The sequence below is a fragment of the Vigna angularis genome, chromosome 1 (genome assembly GCF_016808095.1).
Source record: "Vigna angularis cultivar LongXiaoDou No.4 chromosome 1, ASM1680809v1, whole genome shotgun sequence".
Taxonomy (NCBI): domain Eukaryota; kingdom Viridiplantae; phylum Streptophyta; class Magnoliopsida; order Fabales; family Fabaceae; genus Vigna; species Vigna angularis.
In genome coordinates this window covers 12,508,288-12,531,147 of record NC_068970.1, presented here as the reverse complement: position 1 = coordinate 12,531,147, position 22,860 = coordinate 12,508,288, and the positions used below count along the sequence as shown (strand labels likewise).

The following is a 22,860-nucleotide window of genomic DNA, read 5'->3' as shown; positions in this document are numbered from 1 at the left end:
TATACCCACCTCTCTTGAATTTGTGGTTTTACTTGAACACATAATAATTGAGACAACAAAAAGAAAAAAGCTATAAAATTTTAGATATTTTCATGAAACCACCAACTAGAAGACTTGCATAAATCTACCCTTCCCTCCTACTTTGTTTGTCTACAATTTAAACTATTCATTGATTGATTTGGTAGATAATCGATTTAAGTTCATTCTAATAATCTTTTTAGTGGTAAAATAATAGTACTTTCTAATTGATATCTACTTTTAAATTTATAGGTTAATAAAAATGATAAATACTTTTTATATGATTTTGTTAAAATAATTTCACACCTCAATAGATATACTAAAATTAAGAGTTAGATAATTGTGATATTCAATGATCAACTAATTATCTTGTGAGAAAAAATTCTGAAAAATATAACCAATAATATTTTGTACAATGAAAACATTACAAAGAGAAACTAGAAATTTTAAATACATATTATTTGAAATTTGATATTTTAGTCGTGTATGATTAAAAAAAGTTTTAAAACATTACTAAATATCATTCATTTCAACATTTAATATCAATAAAAATATTAAAATAAGTTTTATTTTATAATATAGAAACAAAAAAGAAATTATAAATTTGAGAATTAAAATAAATGATGAATGAATCTTATGTATAAAAATGCAGATCTGATCCGAAAATTAATATTTATATGAACTCATACAAATTTAATTGTAATTATTATTTTAAAAAATATTACATCTTCACATTTGTTTTATATTCTTATTAGGATTTAAATGCTTCCTGCACAATTACAAAATGTTGTCATAAATCTTATAGTAATATATTATCATTAATTAATTAACAATATATATATATATATATATATATATATATATATATATATATAGTTATCAATGTAATTATTTTTTCACCATATTAAATTAGGTGATACTGACTAATTATATACACTATTTTTAGATGCAGACATCCAACTAAGAATCTAGTGGCCACGGTTTATTTTTGTTTTTATTTTACTTAGAGTTGTTTAACACACATAACACGTTAGTAAAGTTATGGTAGTTATTATTCATCATTAACTTATATAATAGGTATTAGAAAAAAGAAACACCCCTGTATCTATGTATTTTTTAATAAATAAAAACTTGAAAAGATAATGATGAAAGTTAAATAATAAATCATGGTGATTGGTATACTGAGGAGAAATAATACGTAGCAGACATTTAGGAAACAGAGAGGAATAATTATTTAGAATGGTGACCATGTCATAAAAGAAACAAAATGTATTCATGAAAATATTACATCTTTATGATTAAATAATTATTTAGAAGGGTGACCATATCATAAGTGTCAAATAAAAGAAATTAAAATCGCACCTTTATGATTAAAATATAATGTAACAAATTTAAAATCATTAATTTGGCATTCAACTTTATTATAAATGAATGAATTGACATAAAAATTTAAATTGAGTAAGTGAAATGTAATAGAATATAGTTGAAGGGTGGCTGATTGTTGATAATTTGTCATTTTATTGTCTTTTACATTTTTTAATATGTTTTTATGTAAACTTTTTATGAAAAGTTAAAATTTTCTCAGATATTTTAATTTTTTTTTAAATCAAATACGTTTTATATTAATATTTGAATTGGTTGTATCATATTTTTATTTTAATATTATTGAGAAAAATATTTAAAAAAATTATATTTATTTATTTATAAAATTAAGATAAAGATAAAAATATATTGAATCTCTTCCCTAACCTTTTACTATTTTTTTTTCTATCAAAGAGTCTGTTCCTTTTACTGGACATCTCTCAGAGAAATTGGAGAGAGAAAATACTGGTTTGTGGCAATAATGGTGGTGTGGTAGGGAAATGATTCAATAAAAAGACAACATTTATGGCCAGAAACTGAAAAGGGTGAAATGGGAGTTGGAGGAAGATTGTTGCAATGGACTCCATTTGCAGCCATGATCATGGTAGAGTGCCTTGACGTGGGTCTCTCTACTTTAGGTAAAGCAGCCATGGAAAGAGGAATGAACCATTTCGTCTTTGTTGTCTACTCCAACGCCCTTGCTACTCTCATTCTCCTCCCTGTCTCTTTCCTCATCAACAGGTACCTTCAACTTACAGTCTCATCATGCACTTTTTCAAATCACTAACACCACCTTAACCTTCAACTTTTCAACTTTGCAGAACCACAAGAGCACCGCTTTCGTTCGCTCTTCTCTGCAAGTTCTTCCTCCTAGGCACTCTTGGGTATGTATGTATATGTTCTTTTACAAGGAAACTTTATCGCATGACAAAAATGTAAGCATGTTGTTTATGGGAGGTGTGCAGCATAACTGTTATGCAGAATTGTGTTTTCACCGCCATTGACTACAGCTCTCCCACTCTTGGATCCGCCATGAACAATTTGACTCCAGCTATCACTTTTGTGCTAGCTGTCATCTTCGGGTACTCTTTTACTTTTATTTATATAATAATACTAACAAGATTTAATCAGATTTTATGCATTTTCTATATCTTTTTAGTTTAATTCCTACGGAACATTTTTTTTTTAATCCATTGTATTCCCAGAAATCCAAAATTGTAAGGACCTAAACGGATTAAAAGTTGTACAAAGAGATATTACAGTGAGTGGTTTTTAGGTGTAGAGATTAAGATTTAAAGATTGTACGAGTGTTAGACTAAAACAATATTGATGAGGTGTTTTCCAGAACAGAATGCATAGCAAGACATTGTTTATAATTGTATTTGTAGCTCGAGTTTATTAAATATATGTTGTTAGTTTTTAGTTGTTGCACTCAACATTACAACTGGAACTAAGATAGTGAAAGCATATTGGATTATTTTACTGGCTTATTCTAGGATGGAGAAGTTGAATATTGGAAGCTCAATAAGCCAGATCAAGGTCACAGGAACAGTGCTATCCATCTCTGGAGCATTACTGGTGACCCTTTACAAGGGCATTCCCATCACCAGCTCTCGAATTCAACTCTCTCCATCGCAACCTTTGTCATCTTTGTTGGCTCAAACAAGTAACTGGGCAATTGGGGGTGCCTTCTTTGCCACTGCTTCTGTCTCTCTTGCACTCTGGAATATTACACAGGTGAGATCGAGGCCTAGTTTGGTTAGATATTTACATCACTAAGCTGAATTGGTGCAAAGGTATCCAATTGTTTTTAGTGATGGATCTGATTTGGTTGAGCTTGTTTGCAGGCAGCAATTCTTAAAGGATATTCATCACAGTCAACCATATTAGCCTTCTATTGCCTGTTTGGAACTATCCAAAGTGCAATACTGTCTATCATTGTAGTCAGGGATTCAAATGACTGGAAAATGAGCACCGACATTGAGCTCATCTCTATATTATATTCAGTAAGCACGTAAAAACAACCCAAAAACTAAGAAATCAAACACACAGAAACAAGTTGCAAACCATTGCGGGTTTATTGCTAAGCTCATTCGTCCTGTGTGGAAAACAATATTGCAGGCTATTATCGGAAGTGTGGTGTCTTTTTCAGTAATGACTTGGTGCATAAAAAGGAAAGGACCTGTTTTTGTTAGTTTGTTCAAGCCTGTGGGGATTGCCATTGCTGCCTTTTCGAGTGTTATCTTCCTTGGTGAAACGCTTCATATCGGCAGGTTACTCTCATTTCCAAAATTTTCTTTGCTATGTTATTCCATCTCGACGGGACCTTATTCATAAATGTCAAACTATCCACAGTAATTGCATGTGTAAAATTTGCTTTGCTGACAGTACTATTTCTATGTTGAATTTGTTTTGTGTGTTTCCCTTCTTTTAGTGTCCTAGGCGCTGTGATAATAGGCATCGGATTTTACACAGTATTGTGGGCACAATCCAAAGAGGAAAACGCAAAAGGCCTCCAAGTTGATGGACAATCATTGCCATCTTCTGAAGCTAGTCCTCTACTGGAGACAATAACTTAGAAGTGTTTTAGCATAACCATTTACTCGTGTATATTAGTTTACCTTCATAGATGGATTCAACATAAACGGGTGTGGTGAAAGAATCTTTGTCTTTCAGCAGAGTTCTTCACCAACCAATATATATAGTTATTTTCTGCATTGACTGCTCTGGTGTATATTGCATTGGTGAAAGTAATAAAAACTCTTTACATTTGATCTGTTCCTTCATAAATTAAAACAGGACAGTGTTTCAAAGATAACTAAGAATAAGATAAATCTTGCATACCAATTTTTCGTCCTTTCAAAATGAGGAACCATGAGAGTCATTACAACTTGAATGAAATATACCTAGCAGTAAAACTTAAGGAAACAATCTAACTGAAAGTTAAAAGTCAAGCCAACGCATTTACATCATTGTTACCTGATTCTATGCATATAATGACTTTGAGATCATGATGCAAAATTTGAAGAACATAGCAGTAATGACCTAAAATGACTAGTAATTACAACCAAACATATTCATATCATTTAAAGTGCATAAGCAAAAGAATGTACCTTCAGCCAGTCTCTTCTTTCAATCTTGTTCTCGATACACAATGGTATTGTATGCTGAAGAAGAGAGTAGGCTTAACATAGAAGATGCATCCAATTTATAGACTTTTATCTATCATAGAGTTTTTAAAGTTGAAACTGATGTGAAATTCATGACACATAATAATTGGTAACATTACTTTGATAATATAGAGTTAGCATTGATAAATGGATCACAATCGTGATAATCATGTGAAGAAAAAAAAATAACTGAAGAAACTAAATATATGAACATAGTGATTTTTCTTCTAATAATAAATAATATTTTCTATGTATCAGTTCCTCTAATAATAATGAGTATTATTCTGCATGTCTCAATATATCTCATAAAATTTAATTTGTATGTCTCAATATATCTCATCATAAACTCTTAGCTCTAATTAATCCATTTCAATTAAATGCATTTTTTCAAAATAAACAAATATGTGCATAAATAAATGAAAAAACATAAAATTAAATAAAAAGTTTAAAAATAAAAGTAAGTATAATGATGATGAAATTTTAACGAACTAACGACTCTAAAACTAGATATAAAACTTTTTAATCATAAACATAATAAGATAACTTCAAACCAAAATACGAACTCGAATGAAAATAACAATCAGTGTTTAAATTTTTTGGTTATAATTTCATAAGCTATTATAAAACATTATCAATTGTAGATCTTCTTGTCTCAGTGTAGCTAACTAAGTCTGAATGAAAGAAACATATAACCTCCAAACTATCACTATATGAGCATAAAAAAATTTATTTATTAAAGATATCACATTTCCTTCTTCATAACTTTTCAATAATCAACTAGATTCTTGCTATATCTTCCAAATATAAATGCTGACAGTTTGGTGCAAAGCTAACATATACCAGATTTTTAGTATCTAAAACAAATAAAATATTTTGTGTGCTCTTCTTCAAGATCATTTTTCAAAAATCCAATTCAAGTCGTTCACCTCTCATCCTAGAAACAATATTCGGTAAACTGTCTTATATATGTTATACTTCATTAAAACTTTGTTTGACATACATCTTTTAAGATAAATCTAAAATACCTTAAGTTTTTTATAATTTTTAATACTTGTAATATAAAATGTAATATATTATAATTAAGATGACTATTAAAAAATAACATTATACTAGTGAATCAAAATTTAAAGTTTTCTAATTAAAAAAAATTATCTCTTAATCATATGATTTTATGTTATCTCTTTATCTTTTACTATTTTTTATTTTAATTAAAATGAAAATAAAACTATTTATATTTTAAACGGAAATTAATAAACAAACATTCTTATACATTGGTATGGGTATTTTGAGATTCAATACTTTTAAAAATTCATTCCATTGCAATATCTAAATTAGTGACTCACGAATAGAAATTTTTTTCTTAAGATACATGTCTAACCAATCCAGAAATTTACTTTGACATTCTAACTCAATTTTCTGTTTGTCTGTTTAATAGTGTCTAACGTGATCTTTGCAGCAGTACATCAGCTTTGCATTTCCCTTCTTTTAATATGATTTGTACAGCCAAAATTCCCATGGATTTTACATAAATCAAGATAATATATAAGATGCAGAAGCTAAAATATTTTATTCTCAGGATGTGGATAAACTTTCAAATGAAGAAAAACCAAACATGCACTATATGGTTTTGAACCTTCGCCGCTAATATTTAGTTTCTATTTTGCGTTGCCTTCTCTGGTATATGTCACACTGGTGAAATTAATGACTCTTTACATCTCTCTAATTTCCCTCAAAATTTGAGAAAAGGTAATGTATAAGAAGATAATGAATTTTAATGTAAATCCTGCTTACTCTATCTCTCATCCCCTTTCAAAATGCGGAACCACGAGGATCACGACAAGTATTAGCAATTGAACAAAACATTACTCCCACTACCATTTATGTCAAGCCTACGTATCTGCATCATTGTTACCCGGTTAAATAATAACTTGAGATAGTGATGCATAATCTACCACATTGTGATCCAGATCATGACTTAAGATCATCAGACATCGCTGATGGAATACAGTGTGTTGCAAGAATATCAAGGGTAGTTGCTTTTGCAGTCTTTGTGCGAAGGACCACTATCTGCATTCAAGACGATTACTTAGTTTAGTTATAAAGCTACTTCCATTTTCACACAAACACATAAAACGGGGAAGGATGGCTAGGGAACCTGATCATAATCTAGATCGAATTTTAGATATTCATCATTGCAGCTCTCTACCATAGTGGCCAGGCTCTTCAGGTTTTTCACTGGTTTACCATTGAAACCAAGGACCTTCATAGATATACAGAATAAAAAGCGGTAAACAATTGAGTGGTTAAGCCAATATAGCTGTTAGCAAGGAAAGCAAAAAATGGAACATAACCATTAGCCACCTGGATGTTAACAATATCTTCATATCCAATGTTGATATCAGCCACGAGCACCTTCAAAGTGTCAAAGAGATAATCTCACTTTCATAAGATCCTTAGGAGAAACAGCATAAGGAAAAGACAGACAGAAAACATACCTGAGAGACCACAACAAGTTGTTCATCTGGTGATTGTGGCATTGAATGCAGCAATTTATCCAAAAGCTTGACTGGAGCTTCATATTCATAATCTTTTCCATACTGCTCATAGAAGATAAAATGGGTTGTAAAGGAATGGCTCCATCCACAAGAAAGTTAGCAAATGCAAGGTGAATAAATGAATTTACTAGTCAGTGCCAAAAGTGAAGTAAATTAAAAAAAAAAAAGGTACAAGTTGCTATATGCACTCTCATGTAATGAAACTTTAGAGTGAAACCTATATAAAGTGTTGTCAAAATGGGTTGTAACCTGCTAGCCAACCTGGCTCACCACGGGTTTGAGCCGGGTTGGATTTGAAAAAAATGTAATTTTTTTATGCGGGCTAGTTTTCAACCCGGCTTACTTAGAACCCGGCTCACCGGATTGAATCCGTGGTGAGCCGGGTTGGCTCACCAACCCACCTAATTTAATTTAATTATTTATTATTTTGTGTTTCAATATTATTAGTTAGCATTTTTTTTATATTGTAGATAGTGATAAAGAAGATGTTTCAAGAGAGAAAAATATTATAGATTTATCTATTTAAGACTCTAATATTATAAATGGACAAGTGAGACAAAAATTAACAATATTAAAAACTTATTTGTTCGCCTTTTGTACATGTTTTTGAATTACGCTTGGATTGTATGATACTTTTTTTTATTTTGAATTGTCTTTGGAGTTTAACATCGTTTTAGAGTGATATTTATTTAGATTTGAATTAAAAAATAATATTTTTTTTTTATTTAAAAAAAAACTTATAATTAAATGAGTCAGTGAGCCAACCCGTTTAACCCACCAACCCGTGGTGGATCGAGCCGGGTTCGAATTTTTTCAGCTCGCTAATAAGTGAGTCGGATTGGGTTGACTCACTAAGTGACCAACCCGTGATGGGCCGGGCCAGGTCGAGCCGAATTACCCGTTTTGACAGCTCTACCTATATACATATAATTTCAAAATCCTACATGTCAATATTACCAAAATAATGACAACTTTCTATTGCAATAAACACAATGACCAGTTCGACAGCCCGACATTCCTTGCACAGAAACTATAACATGGCATGATATTTTTTTTATATATTTCTACAAAATCCAAATTATTCTGCATAACATTTTTATAGATATTAAATAATTTTAATTTCTAAGTAACTCAATGTTCTCATGAATCATGATACAGTGTTTCATGCAGCAATAATGAATATTTTCCACTTGGGCATGGATATGCCACAAGTTCAAATACCAGATCAGGTTAAGTTTGTCGAGTTCGCAAACGTACTAAGCCTTCACTTGGAAGAAGAAACTTTGCAAGAGCATCCATATCAATTAAAAAATGCTAAAACAAAAGGAATCACCCAAGACACCCAATAGCTGATATATTAAAAGCATACGGATACTGGATTAACCACTGACCTCAGAACGAAGATATGGAACCGAAACAGTTGTAAAAACAAATCCAGCAATTATATAATACGAGGGAGGCTTGCCCTTGCTATGTGATGGAATAAGCCTTCTGTGAGTCTCAAGTTTAATGTCAAATTTTAAGATGTTTGCATTTCGCAGTACTTTAATTGCTGCATTATCCCCGGTATATTTCTGTGAGATGAGATAACTGAAGCCAATGCGCTCTCCATGTCGAAATGGAACTGAAAAGAACACCCACGACCAAGACTTTACAACATTATGAACTGTTAAACTCAAATCTTTGATATATTATATATTGGCCACAGGAAGATGGATTATTATATTAAGCCAAAATTATTGCTAATTAAAACAATAAACAAATACAGAAAAAACAGCAAACCAATATAGGCAGTTACTTTATGACAAAAGATCTAGAATTCATACAGTAATGTACTATGACTAACAGAGATGGCAAAGTTTTGTTTCTACTTGTCTTATCTAAATTGAAATTAGTAACACAAAACCTTAACCACAAAACCTAATCCAAATGGAAAAGGTAGACAGATCTGGAGAGAAATACACTCCATCAGTTCTATCCAATATTGAGTTTTGACATTCCTTAAAAAAGGGTCCTAGGAGTTAAGTTCTTTTACCAACGCACATTTTGTCATAAAACCAACAGTTTATGTAAAAGACACAAATTTGGTAGCATGCTGAGAGCTGAGTGCGACATCTTTAATTTAACTAATGTTGTCATTGTTCTAAAAGAGGTCATATGTTTAATATAACTACCTTCATCTATTAGAGTTGCCATCAAATAAGAAATGATAGCTCCATTCAAGATTTTTTTTTTAGTTTTTAATAAACAAATATAAACTACATACTGCACATAATTCATAAAGAAACTGAAAAATGACCACTCACCTGTTCCATCATTGGCAATATCAATCCCATCAAAACTAAGGATAACATCTGATGGCTTCAAAACCTTGGATTCTGGAGCAGTAGGATCAATTCTTCTGATGCGCACACCTTTCTGGTCAGGTCTCATGCCTGTTGCCATTCGCAGATCAGGGTTTTCCATTTTCTGCCACTCAACCCCTAGAATAGGGAACCCTTACAACAGAATGAGAAAGAACCATCTCAGCATATAAAGATTCAAATCTTGAAAAAATTAGCACACAGGTAACATCTTTTAAAATTGAAATCTATATCTTAGTTTGTAGCTACCATATTACCAGTGTAGCCTCCATTCTTCTCGTAATCCCGGATGAAATGCATGATAACTGGTGTTGGAATGACATAACCTATATTCTCCGCATCTTCGTGCTTAAGGGACTGAAATGCAATCCCCACACAGTTTCCTTTATCATTAAATGCAGGTCCTCCAGAATTGCCAGAATTTATAGCAGCATCTATCTGCAAAAGAAACCTTAACGAGGGGAAATCAGGATACATGTAATGAATCATAACTAAAGGTAAATTTGGATTTTGGGTTATACAACTTGATTAAATGCTTATTTAGTGAGCTCCAATCACATGAGGGCTAATTCAATAAATTTGACTATGAAAGTACGGAACTCTTTGGAATAAGCTAAAAAGAGCTTCTTCTTATAAGCTATAACAAGAAACTTATTGAGCTTAGGTAAAATGAGCTCCTGGGAATCTTAGGCTATTTTCATAAGCTGAAATAAGCCCCCCCACAAGCTCTTCCAAACAGACATTAAATGATAAAGATGAAGACTAATAATTTCAACCTAACCTGTAAACCTAAAAGCTCTGTAGAACCATGAACATAAGATAGAATCTCAATGCGTGATACAACACCACTGGTCACCGAGATAGTATCTCCACCAATTGGGTAGCCCACAACAGTTACCGCATCTTGAAGTGCAGGCAACTCCCCAAACTCTACAGGTGACATCCCTTGCCAGAACTCATCATCATCCACTGTAAGCATGGCTGCAAGTGTAAAATTAAATATATCAATTTGAACTATGTTCGAATGTATAACCAAAAGCCTCATATGTAATATTTTAGAGACCCTGGGGCAACAGATAGTTGCCTTTGCATTGATTTTAACGTTATTTTACAGTTAACATAGATTCCTAATGTGTTAGCAAACACCCATTATGAGCTAACACAACCAAAAGCACTTAATGAGAAAGGTTGACACAACTTATTCTTCATATTTCACAAAATAACTTAGAATATCAACAAATCATTTTCAAATATCGAATCCCAATTTATTGATCCTTAATGAAGTCATTGTGCAAATAAAATATATTTATATACATTACTTTAATCTCATTCATATAATAAGCATGTGCAGTAACAAATATATGTAGGCTCCCTTCACTTATTCACTGCTATTGTCTTATGATTCTCTTTTATTTTTAATTTCATATGCACCCTCTTTTGGAGGCAATCATGACTCAATCCTCATTAGTTATGGTCTAATGATTCCACTCCTCCAGTTCCTCTTTTTATCCCATTAAAAGTAAATAAGATTACAATTAAATCCAGAAGCTAAATGATTTTGTTCTCTCCTCCAGCAACTTCTCTACCTCCTTCCCGGTAGGTTAAAAATACACTACTGGTCCTTTTTCAAACTCAATCCTTTCAATCAAATAGCACTGCTGGAAGTAAAGATGATTCAGTTTGCTCCATTGAATGCCAACTTCCGAAAAACTACTATTCTCTATGCTCATACAAGAAGAGAACCAAGTATCGCGAATCACAAAGACAACTTTTTCTTCTGTCTAACGTAAATACGAGTTCCAATTTGGCATCCATAAAAAAATACTGCAAAGGCAAATAATAGATAAATGAAACAAGTTAACAAGGAGAGTGAGAGGTAAGGAGTTAGTTACCAATGTCACATTCGGTTCCAATGGCAAGCACAGTGGCCAAGTACTTGGTATCAGAGCCACGCTTCTTGAGCTTGACCTGTGTGTAGTGTTCCACCGAATGCGCATTCGTCAGAACCCTTCTCCCGCCAATCACAAACCCGCTACTACTCGAGCTGTACTGTCTCTTCCGCTGCCACGGCAGCGAGAAATTCGGTTCCGTGTGGACACAAAACACCTTCACCACGGAGTCCATAGCCGGCAACACCCGCGCCTCCCACCCCTTGTCCACCTCCATCGCCACCAAGGTGGACATCCCAGCGTCGCCGGGAACCGAGAAGTCTCCGTCGCCTTTGTCGAGTGGACGGGAAAGGCGGCGCCCCGTCGCAAGAGATAGGGGTTTGTCGGAGTGGACGGGGACCTTCTTGGGGCGGCCACGGTGGCGGCGAACGCGGGGAGAGACGGTGTTGTCGATGAGCTCGACATTGCTAACGGAAAAGACGTCCTCCATTGAGGCAGTGTTGGCGGCAGAGTTAGGAGCGGCAACGGCGGTGGCAGTGGCGGTGACGGGGGCAGGGGAGGGAGCGGGGGTGGGGTGGTCTAGGGTTTCCGGGGCGGAGGTTTTGGATTTGTGTGGTCTCTTACGTTTGTTACCTCCCATCTCGTATTTGGGAAGTGTTTGTTACTGTTATTTGAGATTGGGAAAGCGTGAATTTGTGCTGAGCAGAAGGAAGAAGAAAGAAAGCAGAAGCAACAAAATGAAGGCGGAGGAGGGAATCCAAATCAAACAGAACTTCGTTTTATGCGGGTCTTCCCACTTTTCATACTAATTTACTATTTAGTTTTCCTTCTTGTTTCTTTTGAAACTCTACTATTTAGGATTTTCTGTATTACATGTCACAGTAAATAAATTAATTTATAAATGTATAAAACTTCTGATGTTTTTTTAGATATTTTTTAATACATTTTTATAATTATAATTTATGCCGATTAAATATTATAATTAATGACTTTTAAATAGTTAATTTTAGGTTTAAATTATTTATTTAGTTTTCTTATTTTAAAATATTAAATTAGTCTTTTTCAATGGATTCAAACAGAATTATTGTACAATTTGACAAAAAATTAAAAGTTTAAAAACATAAATTTTTAGTTATATAAAAACAAATTAAATAAAGAATATAAATTTAAGAATAAATTGAATAAATTATGAATAGTTATACTAGGTTTTTTTATTCAATATACTTTCAGATTTATTAAAATGGATCACTTTTAAAAAAATATGAATTTGAATAAGTCATATTATCTAATGTATTTATATTAAGTTCGTGTCCGAAGATTTTACTTTTTCAATAAAAAAAAATGTGTTAATTGAAATGTTTAACGATTTATGTTTATATTCAATTTTGTTGTCTATTTGAAATTCTAACTCAGTTTTTCATTTTATTTAAATGGAACATGTTGTTAATCTTTAAAATGAGATAAAATTAATAATTAAGTTTAATTATAATTTATATATTATTTTTTTTAATTTATACATCAAATCACTTCACTGAAATATTTAAATTAATTTTATTTTTTACGTTTTTAATTTTAATAATAAATTATTATTTCAAATTTATAATTTTTTAAAAATATTAAAATGTAAAAGTAAACAATTGTAGTTTTTAAATTTTTATATTTGGTATCACAATAAATTTATAAATAAATTATCGAAGATGAAAAATATATTAAGTTAAAAGATGTAAGTGTATTAATCACACTAAATTTATAAATAAGTTAACAAAGGAAAACACATCTTTTTAAATTATTTCAAATATTAAAATTTAAAATTACAAATGTTATTTTACATTTAGATCTTTAATAATTTATGTTCTTTTGGGATCGAACACATCATGCACAAATATTATTCTTTCATCAATTTTCGATAATGTTTTACTCCTGGAAGAATACCTGTAAAAGATTCTTCAACGCTTAAGTCAGAACTTAGTCAAAACTCTTTACTCAAATCTCAATTAATGCAAAAAGTGAATTATAAATTATCATTCATGTGCTATTTATAATATTGACCTCGTTGAACATGAGTTCATTCAAATAGGTCACAACTCATATGGGTCCATCAACCCTAAAGCATAATGGCACACTTACTTGTTGAGTAAGATCTAACTTTGGCTAAGTCCATCCATGACATATCTTCAAAAGACCATTAGATATACTATCATTTGGTATCCAATTTATGAGATTCAGTCCATGTTGTCTAGTTTTAAGTATACTAAAACTACATACCTTGATTGGTATGATCAATGGGTCTTTTGCTATATATAGTATAATTTTAAAAAATATTATAAGTTTAAAATAAGTATTTTTAATTTAAATTGAAAATAAAATTAATTTTAATATTTAGGTAGAATGATTTGATGTATAAATTTAAAAATTTATTTTCACATATAAATATATTAATTACTAATTTGGTCTTATTTTTAGAGACAAACAACATTGTTCTGTCTTTAAAAAAAATTGAGATTCAATTAAATCAAAATTTTAAATATATGAACTAAATTAGATACAAGAAACTCTTAGGACATTGACATCGTTACTATCAGTGTCATGTGACACGACAATGACATGATATAGGGCAAAAAGAGTTTAAAAAATAAAATTAAAAATTAAAAATACTATGAATTGATATGTGGTATATATGGATATGACTTTAACTCCAACTTAACAACTTAACCTGATTGGATTATTTTTAAAAATACAATTACTTGATCGAACCAAATAAAAATCAAGAACTTAATTGAATAATTCAAACAAATAATAGGATGAAAAGAGATTTTAGCCTTTAAAAATAATCAAACAAAAAATATAAACAAGTTTAATTATGTATGAAAGAAAAGGAGGGATGTGACTACTTCATAAACAAACATGTGGTGTCCTCATTGACAAAAATGTGGTTTTTCCATGAGTATTAACAAATGGATTTTTCTTATGGTTATATATGTTTACACTTTCTTCTCTCATAATTTGAAATTAGGTTTATCATTTCATAGATTTAAACTTTCCTAATAATATGGGAATAATGTTATATTTTAAGCTGTTTAAATAAGATCATTCATTGAGTGTTACATGTAAAAATTACTTCAATACTAAAGTCATTAAAGATTCAGATATTAATGTTGTATTAAGTACAATCACCTATATTTTTATCTTATATTTATATTTATAAATTTTGAAATAATTTTTTAATTAATTGCGAGCTAATTATAATCCAAGTGGTGATACGTAAGGTTTCATCTCTCAACTTTAGGATCACAAATAAAATTGGTATGAGAAAGTGTATCGTTCAATCTATAGCATAAACCAATTAATCATACAATATACTTAACATTATCGCCTATGTCTTCTATTTGAGATACATTGTATTGTGTCTCCTCTTTGATCTCTGTTCAAGAAGACTTTCTTTCTCTCTTTTTTTTTCTCTTCTTTCTTGAAAAATGGTCCACATTCATCCTTATGAAAATGATTCTCTGTTTTTTATTTCTTCGACGGTTTCCTTTTCTCTCTTCCTCTTTAATTATTGTCTCAGGTTTTGCACGATTAAGAATCTCCAATTTCATCTCTGCATTTCACGTTTTTCGTCTTTCACTTTGGATTACATGTTTGTATGAATTGTTCAATGAACAAAGGCTGCAATCAAAATCGATCAACATGACATTGTTTCAAATATTTAAGGTTTGGGTATTCATATTTGGTAAACCTTATGTTTTCGAAGAGTTTAATTTTTCTTTAATGCGTCGTTTATCCTTCTTTTGACTAAATTTTACACTTCTGTATTGGATTGATTTGTTGTTAGTACCATGTTCTTACAAGTTTAGAATTGTAGATTATTTGTGTAAAGTTTCTTTAAAATCATGGAAACTTTTGAAAATAGACATGAAACTAGCCCAACAAGTTGGAGGATGTTAATTTTGTCTTTATTAGTCATGGTCTTTTTTTATATATTACCATGTTTTGGACAGTGTTGAGTGACTTATGAGATTTTGAAAACTTCCTAACCTGTATTTTTGTTTTAAATGGGTTAGTAGTAAAGTTCTGATAATCTATAATTTTTACCTGAGCTATGTTGCTACATCAAAATCCTACAAGGGGGGCTTTTGCACTTAGGATTTGGATAATAAATGGGAAATAAATTATGGCTTTTCCCTTTATCGAGATGCTAAATTCAATGTTGAACTGCCAATGTTGCTAAAATCATTGACAAGCTGTCTCAGATTTTAGATTCTAGCCATTTCATTTCTACTATTTCAAAGATATTTTGTGATATGTGATCCTGTAATTTAGTATGTTACATATATCTTTTCTTACCTGCTTTGTTCAGGGATTGGACACAATGGTTGATGAGAATGGAACTCAGCTATCCAGTCGACAAACAGAAGTAACGCATTATCCAAAAAACATCTCTTAGTTTTTTATGAAGAGGCAACTATAACATCTCTTATAAAAAAGTTAAGTTTAATACATCATTTGGTTCTATTTTAAGGGGTTTGGTTCAAAATAATCATACCTTTTAAAAAAGTTCAATAAGCCTCCACATTTTATTAAAAAATGTTCAATCGGTCCTTTCCGCTCACGCCGTTAAAAACATAACGGTACAAATATTATCGTGGCATCTCATAAGTACGTGACACGCATTAATAGGTGGACTTAAATGATTTTTTAATTTAAAAAAAAAGTCTCTGTCACGTCATCATCACCATCTCTAGACAAACCCCAATTTCTCTCCAAGAAACCCTAGCCGCCGCATCATCCAGCGCCGTCACCGCCATCCTCGCCGGTAGTCGTCCTCTCCAACGCAACACACGCCACCACCAAAGCTATGCGACGAGAACGCGAGAAACCCTAGGTCTCCACGGTTTGCTTGCAGGTCTGATTGTGGTTGCAGGTGGAGGCAAGCAGCGGCGCGATTAGTGGTGGAGAAGAGTGGCGATTCGCGATCTGCAGCAACTGGCGATTTGGTTGGTGGTTAGTGGTGGACGATTCTGTGGTGGAAATTGGACGACAGTGCTGCTGGCGCGACGATGATTTGGCTAGTGCGAGAGTGAAAATGGTGAAGATTGGTGGTCGCGGCATAGCAAGGGATCGCGTTAGGTGGTGGCGTGAGAACGAAGATGAGATGCGAAGGTAATGGAGGTGCAAAAGAAGGGAGAAAACGCTTTAGTGGTGGCGTGTGATGTGTTGGAGAGGACGACTGCCGGCGAGGATGGCGGTGACGACGCTGGATGGTGCGGCGGCTAGGGTTTCTTAGAGATAAATTAGGGTTTGTCTAGAGATGGTGATGTGGCATTTGCACCATTATGTTTTTAGCGACGTGAGCAGGAAGGACCGAATTGATATTTTTTAACGAAATATGGGATCTTACTAAACTTTTTTAAAAGATATGATTACTTTAAACCAAACTCCTAAAAGTAGAGACCAAACAATGTATTAAACCAAAAAGTTATAAGATCTTATTCCACATTATTAAAAACAATACATGCTAATAGAATCTGTTTGATTATATAACTATTCATTTCTCGCTTTAAAAACACATTATTCCTTTCACCCACTTACGCCACTCTTTGTAAATATCCAATTTCGTTCAAATGAATAAAATTTGATTTCAAGAAATAAATGCCTGAAAAATAGATGGATAAGTAATTTTTTATTTTTTATAATTTTAATTGGGTTAATTAAAAATATTTTTGGTGAAAACTTAAGTATATTTTTTTATTAAAAAAAGAAAAGAAAAAATAGAAAAGAAATAAAGAAGAAAAAAAGAGAAGAAAAATAAAAGAAAAGAGCGAGACTATGTTTTTTTTTCTCAACTCTCAAAAAATATAAAATATATATATTTGCTTTCAACTTCTTTTTTCATTTTGAAACCTTCATCCTTTACTTTCTCTTTTTTACCTTTTTTTTTTCAACTCCCAAGTTGTTTTTACTATCTACACTCCACCATTCTCATTTTTACTTTCCTTTGAACCAAGTCCAACACGTTTTAACACTCACCACATCTCATTTTCATACCCTTTTATATATATTAAGCTTGGAAAACAACCCATTTTAATGACCCCTTTCACCATTAATCCACCCAAAACTTTCTTCATTTGCTTGCCCTTAATCTTTTCATCAATGCCAAATGTCAATTAACAAAAAAAAATACAAAAATCTTTAAAAACTATAAACATTTTCAACGAACAATATTTTATTTAAGAACTACATAATCTCCATCGTGATTAGAGATACGTAGGAATATAGTCAGTTCTTATCGGGTTAACTCCAAAAAAATTAAATCATTTTTAAATAATTATAAGAATTATGTAACCTTAATTTCTCATTTTAGAGAAGAATACATACAAAAGAAGGTTAATTCTTGTCGGATCTCAAAAAACAAAAAAATATTTTTATTTTTTTAGAGTGTTATTTTCGGAGAAATTAAATATTCTAAAAACCATATCAAATTTGTATATTTAATTAAAGATATTACCTTTGGACAAACATGATAGAGTGCTAATACATTCTCTATGCATAATTGATTTTTGAACCAAAAATTTGATTTTCGTAAATCATGTTTTATTTTATAATTTTCATAAATTTTTTAAAATAAATTATGGTAACGATTCCATAATCTGTTTCTAACTCATTATTTTATGATTTGTATGTGACACTTTGTGTATATATATAGAACACATTGATTTTTCTAATTTTATAACGAAAAATTCCAATGGAATCAAATAAAACATGTCATTAATTCACTGTTTATGGATATTTTTACATTTGATAAGAAAAATAAAGACCACTCATATCTTACTTTTAAATTAGAGGTGAAAAAAGGAGTACTTTACCTATGAAATGGAAAATAGAATCTAATCCATTCCATTTTATTTTAAATACTTAAATGATAAAAAAACATCTCCACTTTATTATTCTTCTATTTCATTTTATCTTTTGCTACCAATGCAGTTGGGAATGCTCATTATTGCTAGTATTCAAACATAAGCATCATAAAATGCTTCAATAGAACGAAGCATCTAACAGTATTTGGAGTTAAAAAAAGAGAGGGTAAAAGAGAAAAGAAGATTGTGTGCATAGCGTGTTCCTTGATCCATTTGTGGGATCCCCTTTTATTATTCATGTTGCTTAATGTTTACTTAATCACACCACCAACCTGTTAATGTCACTAATAATGTGTAGCCCCTCATCCTTTTCTCACCATAAAGCTACCACAATTCCACAACCCTTTCCTCTGCTCATCTTACGAAACATTGACTCTTTTCTTTTATCTTTTACGTTCTATGGATTCTATATGATAAAATAGAATCTATCACTAATGTGTGAATTCTCTTATTCATATAACATTGATGAAATACTATTACAAAAAAGATTTCTTTTTCAAAAGTGACCAAATAGTAATGATCATTGCCCACATTCCAACCAGTTTTCTTTAATGAGAAATAATACCAATAGAAAATGAGAACAATGATACCAAAAGACAATACCTACATTTTATGGTAGAAAAATTCATTCAATGTGGGTAATAAAAACTCACTGAACAACTTCAGCAGTACATTAAAATAACAAGAGTCCAGTCAAATTTGAAAAACAAAGAAAAAAGTCTAAAATAAATTAAGAGACTAATTTCTCTAATCATAAATATTCGATTAATGAATCCAACGATTAAACTAAAGAATCATATATAACAAATATGCGTTTCTTTATGAACCAGAACATTGCTAAAAATGCTTAGATTCTATTGCTGCTGTTGCTACCCCTTTTTGAGCAATACAGTACGTAACAGTAAATGTTACGTGAGATTTGAGACATGTGTTTCGTTTGTAACAAATCAAAATTTGAGAATATAAATAAAAAAGTTAGTAGTACTTACTGATATTAGTCCCCACGACGATGATGGATACAGCACAGACATGGTAATGGTGACCACCATGGTTGTTAGCTATAACTTATAAATGCACCTAACCACCTTCACCCTAATAAAAAGAATTGAAATGAATCTCTCCACGTGATCAAAGAGTGGGTAACAAACTCATTATTTAAAATTAAAATGCTACATTCACACATTTATCTTTATGATACATTATGTCATCTTCATGGTTTAACTGTCGAATTTAATTTCCCCAAAGCCGAAAAATAAGGCAACCGAACATCAAAGATTGTACAAGCTGTTTCAGAAAAGAAAGGGACAGCAGAATCATGTGAAGTGCCGCCACATACACACACATTCACTCACTCTCCTTCTCTCTCTCCCAACCAATCACTTAAATTCAACCAAAACACACCTTTTCTGAGAACTTGTTGCTGTTGTTCTGTTGTTGGGGTGTTGGCACCAATTCGAGTTCAATGGCAGCAACAGCTTCGAGGTTCATCAAGTGTGTCACAGTTGGGGATGGAGCTGTAGGCAAAACTAGCATGCTCATTTGCTATACAAGCAACAAATTCCCCACGGTATCAACTCTTTGCTGGCTATCTTTTAGCTACAGTTATGCTTCTTGATGATATCAATATTATATTTCATGAAATCAATGTCTCTCATTTTCATGCATTCTGGTTGGGGGAGAAGGGAATTCTCTAGTTCTCTTTGAAAGGACTAAACTTTTTCATGTGGGTTGTTCCTTAATATCTTGTTTCAGTTGAATTTCTCTGCCTTTAGTTTTTGGTGTCTAATTTTTTCCTTTTGCCCCCTATGGTTTGTATATTTGATTGGGGGATGTTTGGCTATTATCAGGACTATGTTCCAACAGTGTTTGATAATTTCAGTGCAAATGTGGTTGTTGAAGGCACAACTGTCAATTTAGGCCTCTGGGATACTGCAGGTATGTTTACACAGACTTGTCAATTTTTGTATATCATATACATTTTATATGTAGAGTGGTTAGGAGTGTAAGAGATGAGAGTAGTTACCCGTGACTATTCAATGTTGCATTGATGAACAAGACTGGTTTTTCTGACCTTAGAGCATACCAGATAAAATCAATTTACATTATACAAGTTTGAACAAGTTTCACTTTCTTAACTCTATTTTATAAGATTAAGTTAAATTTAAATTTTATTTTTCAGTTTATGCAATTTAATTTCTTATTAGCCTGCATGAATTTTGTGATATCCAATGTGTCATTAGGTCAAGAGGATTACAACAGGCTGAGGCCTTTGAGCTACAGGGGGGCAGATGTCTTTGTCCTGGCTTTCTCTTTAGTTAGTCATGCAAGCTACGAAAATGTGTTGAAGAAGGTATTATAGGTTCTCAGCTATGTTATTCATTGCTTCTTGAAACTGGATTGGTTATTCAACGGGATTAAATTGTAGTTGAATGGTATTAATAAAGTATTCATAACGCTACAAAAACACTTCTACTTAATAATTAAGTTTAAGTTTTAACAAAAGTACTATAATATAAATTTCATATCACAAAATTCATGCAGGCTAATAAGAAATTAACAATATTACTGGTTTCTCTTGCATTTTCTAATTTATATATACACATTTCAGTGGGTTCCTGAACTGCAGCATTTTGCTCCTGGCATCCCAGTGGTGCTAGTTGGCACCAAATTGGGTAAGTCTCAAAAAACTGGTCTTGCAATCTGTCTCCATCATATACATTCTATCATCTATTTTCAGTTTTTTTTTTTTTTGTGATGCCCATTTTGTTCATAAGGCCTCCTTTGCTTAATGCTGTTAAGATTTTATCTGTTCAACCACAACCCATCTATATAGATTCTGCATATAATGCTGTATTTATGGTAATCTTGAAGATCTCCGAGAAGATAAGCACTATTTGGCTGAGCATCCTGGCCTGGTGGCTGTGACTTCTGAGCAAGTACAATTTCTTACTCTATCAGCCACCTAAAAAATTCAATAGACAGTGTTGATTGAAACTGTTGGTTTTTTTTTATCAGGGTGAGGAATTGCGTAAACTAGTAGGAGCTACATATTATATTGAGTGCAGCTCAAAAACTCAGCAGGTATGTTTATTCTATCAGTTAGGTACAATACTTGATCATTGTAGTGGGAAATGCAAGCCTGTGGCAGCATTTCTTTTAGATAACTTTAATCATAGTATTAATGAATTAAAAAATTTGATTCTTGGGAAAGATCGATAATGGCAATGATCCATTTGGCTGAGGTGGCTGGTGAGAAAGCTTAGTTGTTGTGTGTGGAAAAAGTTAAGTCAATTATGTTATGGGACCGTAGTATCAGTTGTCCTTTGATTTCTAAACTCTAAGGAAATTTAGTTCTCTGAAGAGAATATGCGAAAGAAGGAACCGACCCTAATGATAGGTTTGGAATTGAAATATCTGCAATAATAAAGCCATGCTTCAGAAAACAATGTTTGCCACTTTTGCAGATAAATAATAGTGACTGTTATTTCTGAAATTCTTCTGCAAATGACCCCATTGTCAATGCAATTAATTGCAGAACGTGAAGTCAGTTTTTGATGCAGCTATCAAGGTGGTCATCAAGCCTCCACAAAAACAAGAGAAGAAGAAAAAACCACGTCGAGGGTGTCTTCTGTTAGTAGACTTTTTTCATATCATAATAACTCCTGCACGTCAAACTTTCTTTCTTGTGAAAAGGGATATAGATCATTAATGTTTAGCACTGTTCACTGTCAAAATTTTCAATACATGTGATGTAACTTCACAAGGTATTCAACTGAACGTTCTAATAAAAAAACATTAAAAGAATTACTTATATGTTTAATTTTCAATGAAACATTAATTATTTTGCTACAAATTTATGTTAAAAAAAGTATATCAATGTTTTCTTTGGTCCAAATAAAAATAATGCATTGATTGTAAGAGATTTATTTGTTGTATATTATTGTTGCTGTTATTGTATTATGATGCTTCATTTGATCATCTCAATGAAATTGCAGAAATGTGATGTGTGGAAGGAGTTTAGTTCGTTTTAAATGAGAGATTTGATCCAAAGAGTTTTCTTGGGAAGGAGAAGGTCTGTTATGAGTGGAGGAAATACTAAGCTTTTGGTGCAAATTTCTTGTATAGATGAATCAGAAGAAATTTCAAATTTATTTCTTACTTTTAGTGAACACCTCCAAACATAATTTCAAGTCCATCTAGGTCACGCAAGTTTAGCTTATTGAAGCCCAAAACGCAAAAATATTTTATTCGGATCTGATTCATGTAAGCTTGGGGGCCCAAAAATTAAACACGAATTGAATTGAAACGGAGGTTTGAAATAGTAAAATGTATATTATAAAATGAAAGAATTATAGCCAAGTTAATCTGTCGAAAAAAAGAATTATATAACTTTTTTTAGAATTTATTTTTGAAAAAAATTGTGAAAAAATTATAAAATGGTAAATGGAATGGATATATTTTATAACCAATTACTATAATTATTAAAATGAGATAACTTTATCTCTTTTAAATATGTATTTTTTTCGTCCGATACTTTTATTTCTCTCGTGTTTTTAATTTGTTCCTCTTTTATTCGTTATAAAGAATTA

The 22,860-nt window shown here is 31.7% G+C and overlaps 3 protein-coding genes across 4 annotated transcripts; 2 read left to right on the top strand and 1 right to left on the bottom strand.

The window, feature by feature from the left end:
- The first annotated feature begins 1,784 nt into the window (after positions 1–1,784).
- LOC108335453 (WAT1-related protein At5g40240) lies at positions 1,785–4,152 on the top strand. Its single transcript, XM_017571477.1, has 7 exons — positions 1,785–2,121; positions 2,202–2,264; positions 2,346–2,462; positions 2,877–3,117; positions 3,228–3,386; positions 3,502–3,653; positions 3,815–4,152. Exons 1-7 carry the CDS (start codon positions 1,931–1,933, stop codon positions 3,957–3,959), a joined length of 1,068 nt encoding a protein of 355 aa, XP_017426966.1. The 5' UTR covers positions 1,785–1,930; the 3' UTR covers positions 3,960–4,152.
- Positions 4,153–6,175: 2,023 nt separating this feature from the next.
- On the bottom strand, positions 6,176–12,163 carry LOC108346314 (protease Do-like 9). Its single transcript, XM_017585403.2, has 9 exons — positions 11,361–12,163; positions 10,250–10,449; positions 9,726–9,906; positions 9,412–9,603; positions 8,497–8,729; positions 7,046–7,147; positions 6,912–6,962; positions 6,706–6,810; positions 6,176–6,617 (listed from the first exon to the last, which is right to left on the bottom strand). The coding sequence occupies exons 1-9, from the start codon at positions 11,995–11,997 to the stop codon at positions 6,519–6,521; spliced, it is 1,800 nt and encodes a 599-aa protein (XP_017440892.1). The 5' UTR covers positions 11,998–12,163; the 3' UTR covers positions 6,176–6,518.
- Positions 12,164–19,486: 7,323 nt separating this feature from the next.
- LOC108332927 (rac-like GTP-binding protein ARAC8) lies at positions 19,487–22,609 on the top strand. Of its 2 annotated transcripts, XM_017568236.2 has the most exons (8): positions 19,488–19,838; positions 20,119–20,206; positions 20,512–20,621; positions 20,880–20,943; positions 21,143–21,207; positions 21,287–21,352; positions 21,807–21,901; positions 22,267–22,609. In XM_017568236.2, the coding sequence occupies exons 1-8, from the start codon at positions 19,734–19,736 to the stop codon at positions 22,304–22,306; spliced, it is 633 nt and encodes a 210-aa protein (XP_017423725.1). In that variant the 5' UTR covers positions 19,488–19,733; the 3' UTR covers positions 22,307–22,609. The 2 variants fall into 2 exon arrangements, with proteins under 2 accessions (XP_017423718.1, XP_017423725.1); XM_017568229.2 differs by lacking the exon at positions 22,267–22,609 and having other exon boundaries at positions 19,487–19,838; positions 21,807–22,239.
- Positions 22,610–22,860: the final 251 nt, after the last annotated feature.

Coding starts and splice junctions, on each gene's coding strand:
- LOC108346314 (XM_017585403.2), bottom strand. CDS start 11,997: ATGGGAGGTAACAAACGTAAGAGACCACACAAATCCAAAACCTCCGCC. Junction 9,604..9,725: donor GAAGAATGGAGGCTACACTG/GTAATATGGTAG, acceptor TTCTGTTGTAAG/GGTTCCCTATTCTAGGGGTT. Junction 6,963..7,045: donor AACTTGTTGTGGTCTCTCAG/GTATGTTTTCTG, acceptor GACACTTTGAAG/GTGCTCGTGGCTGATATCAA.
- LOC108335453 (XM_017571477.1), top strand. CDS start 1,931: ATGGGAGTTGGAGGAAGATTGTTGCAATGGACTCCATTTGCAGCCATG. Junction 3,118..3,227: donor CACTCTGGAATATTACACAG/GTGAGATCGAGG, acceptor GCTTGTTTGCAG/GCAGCAATTCTTAAAGGATA. Junction 3,654..3,814: donor GAAACGCTTCATATCGGCAG/GTTACTCTCATT, acceptor CCCTTCTTTTAG/TGTCCTAGGCGCTGTGATAA.
- LOC108332927 (XM_017568229.2), top strand. CDS start 19,734: ATGGCAGCAACAGCTTCGAGGTTCATCAAGTGTGTCACAGTTGGGGAT. Junction 20,944..21,142: donor GCTAGTTGGCACCAAATTGG/GTAAGTCTCAAA, acceptor GTAATCTTGAAG/ATCTCCGAGAAGATAAGCAC. Junction 21,353..21,806: donor GCAGCTCAAAAACTCAGCAG/GTATGTTTATTC, acceptor AATTAATTGCAG/AACGTGAAGTCAGTTTTTGA.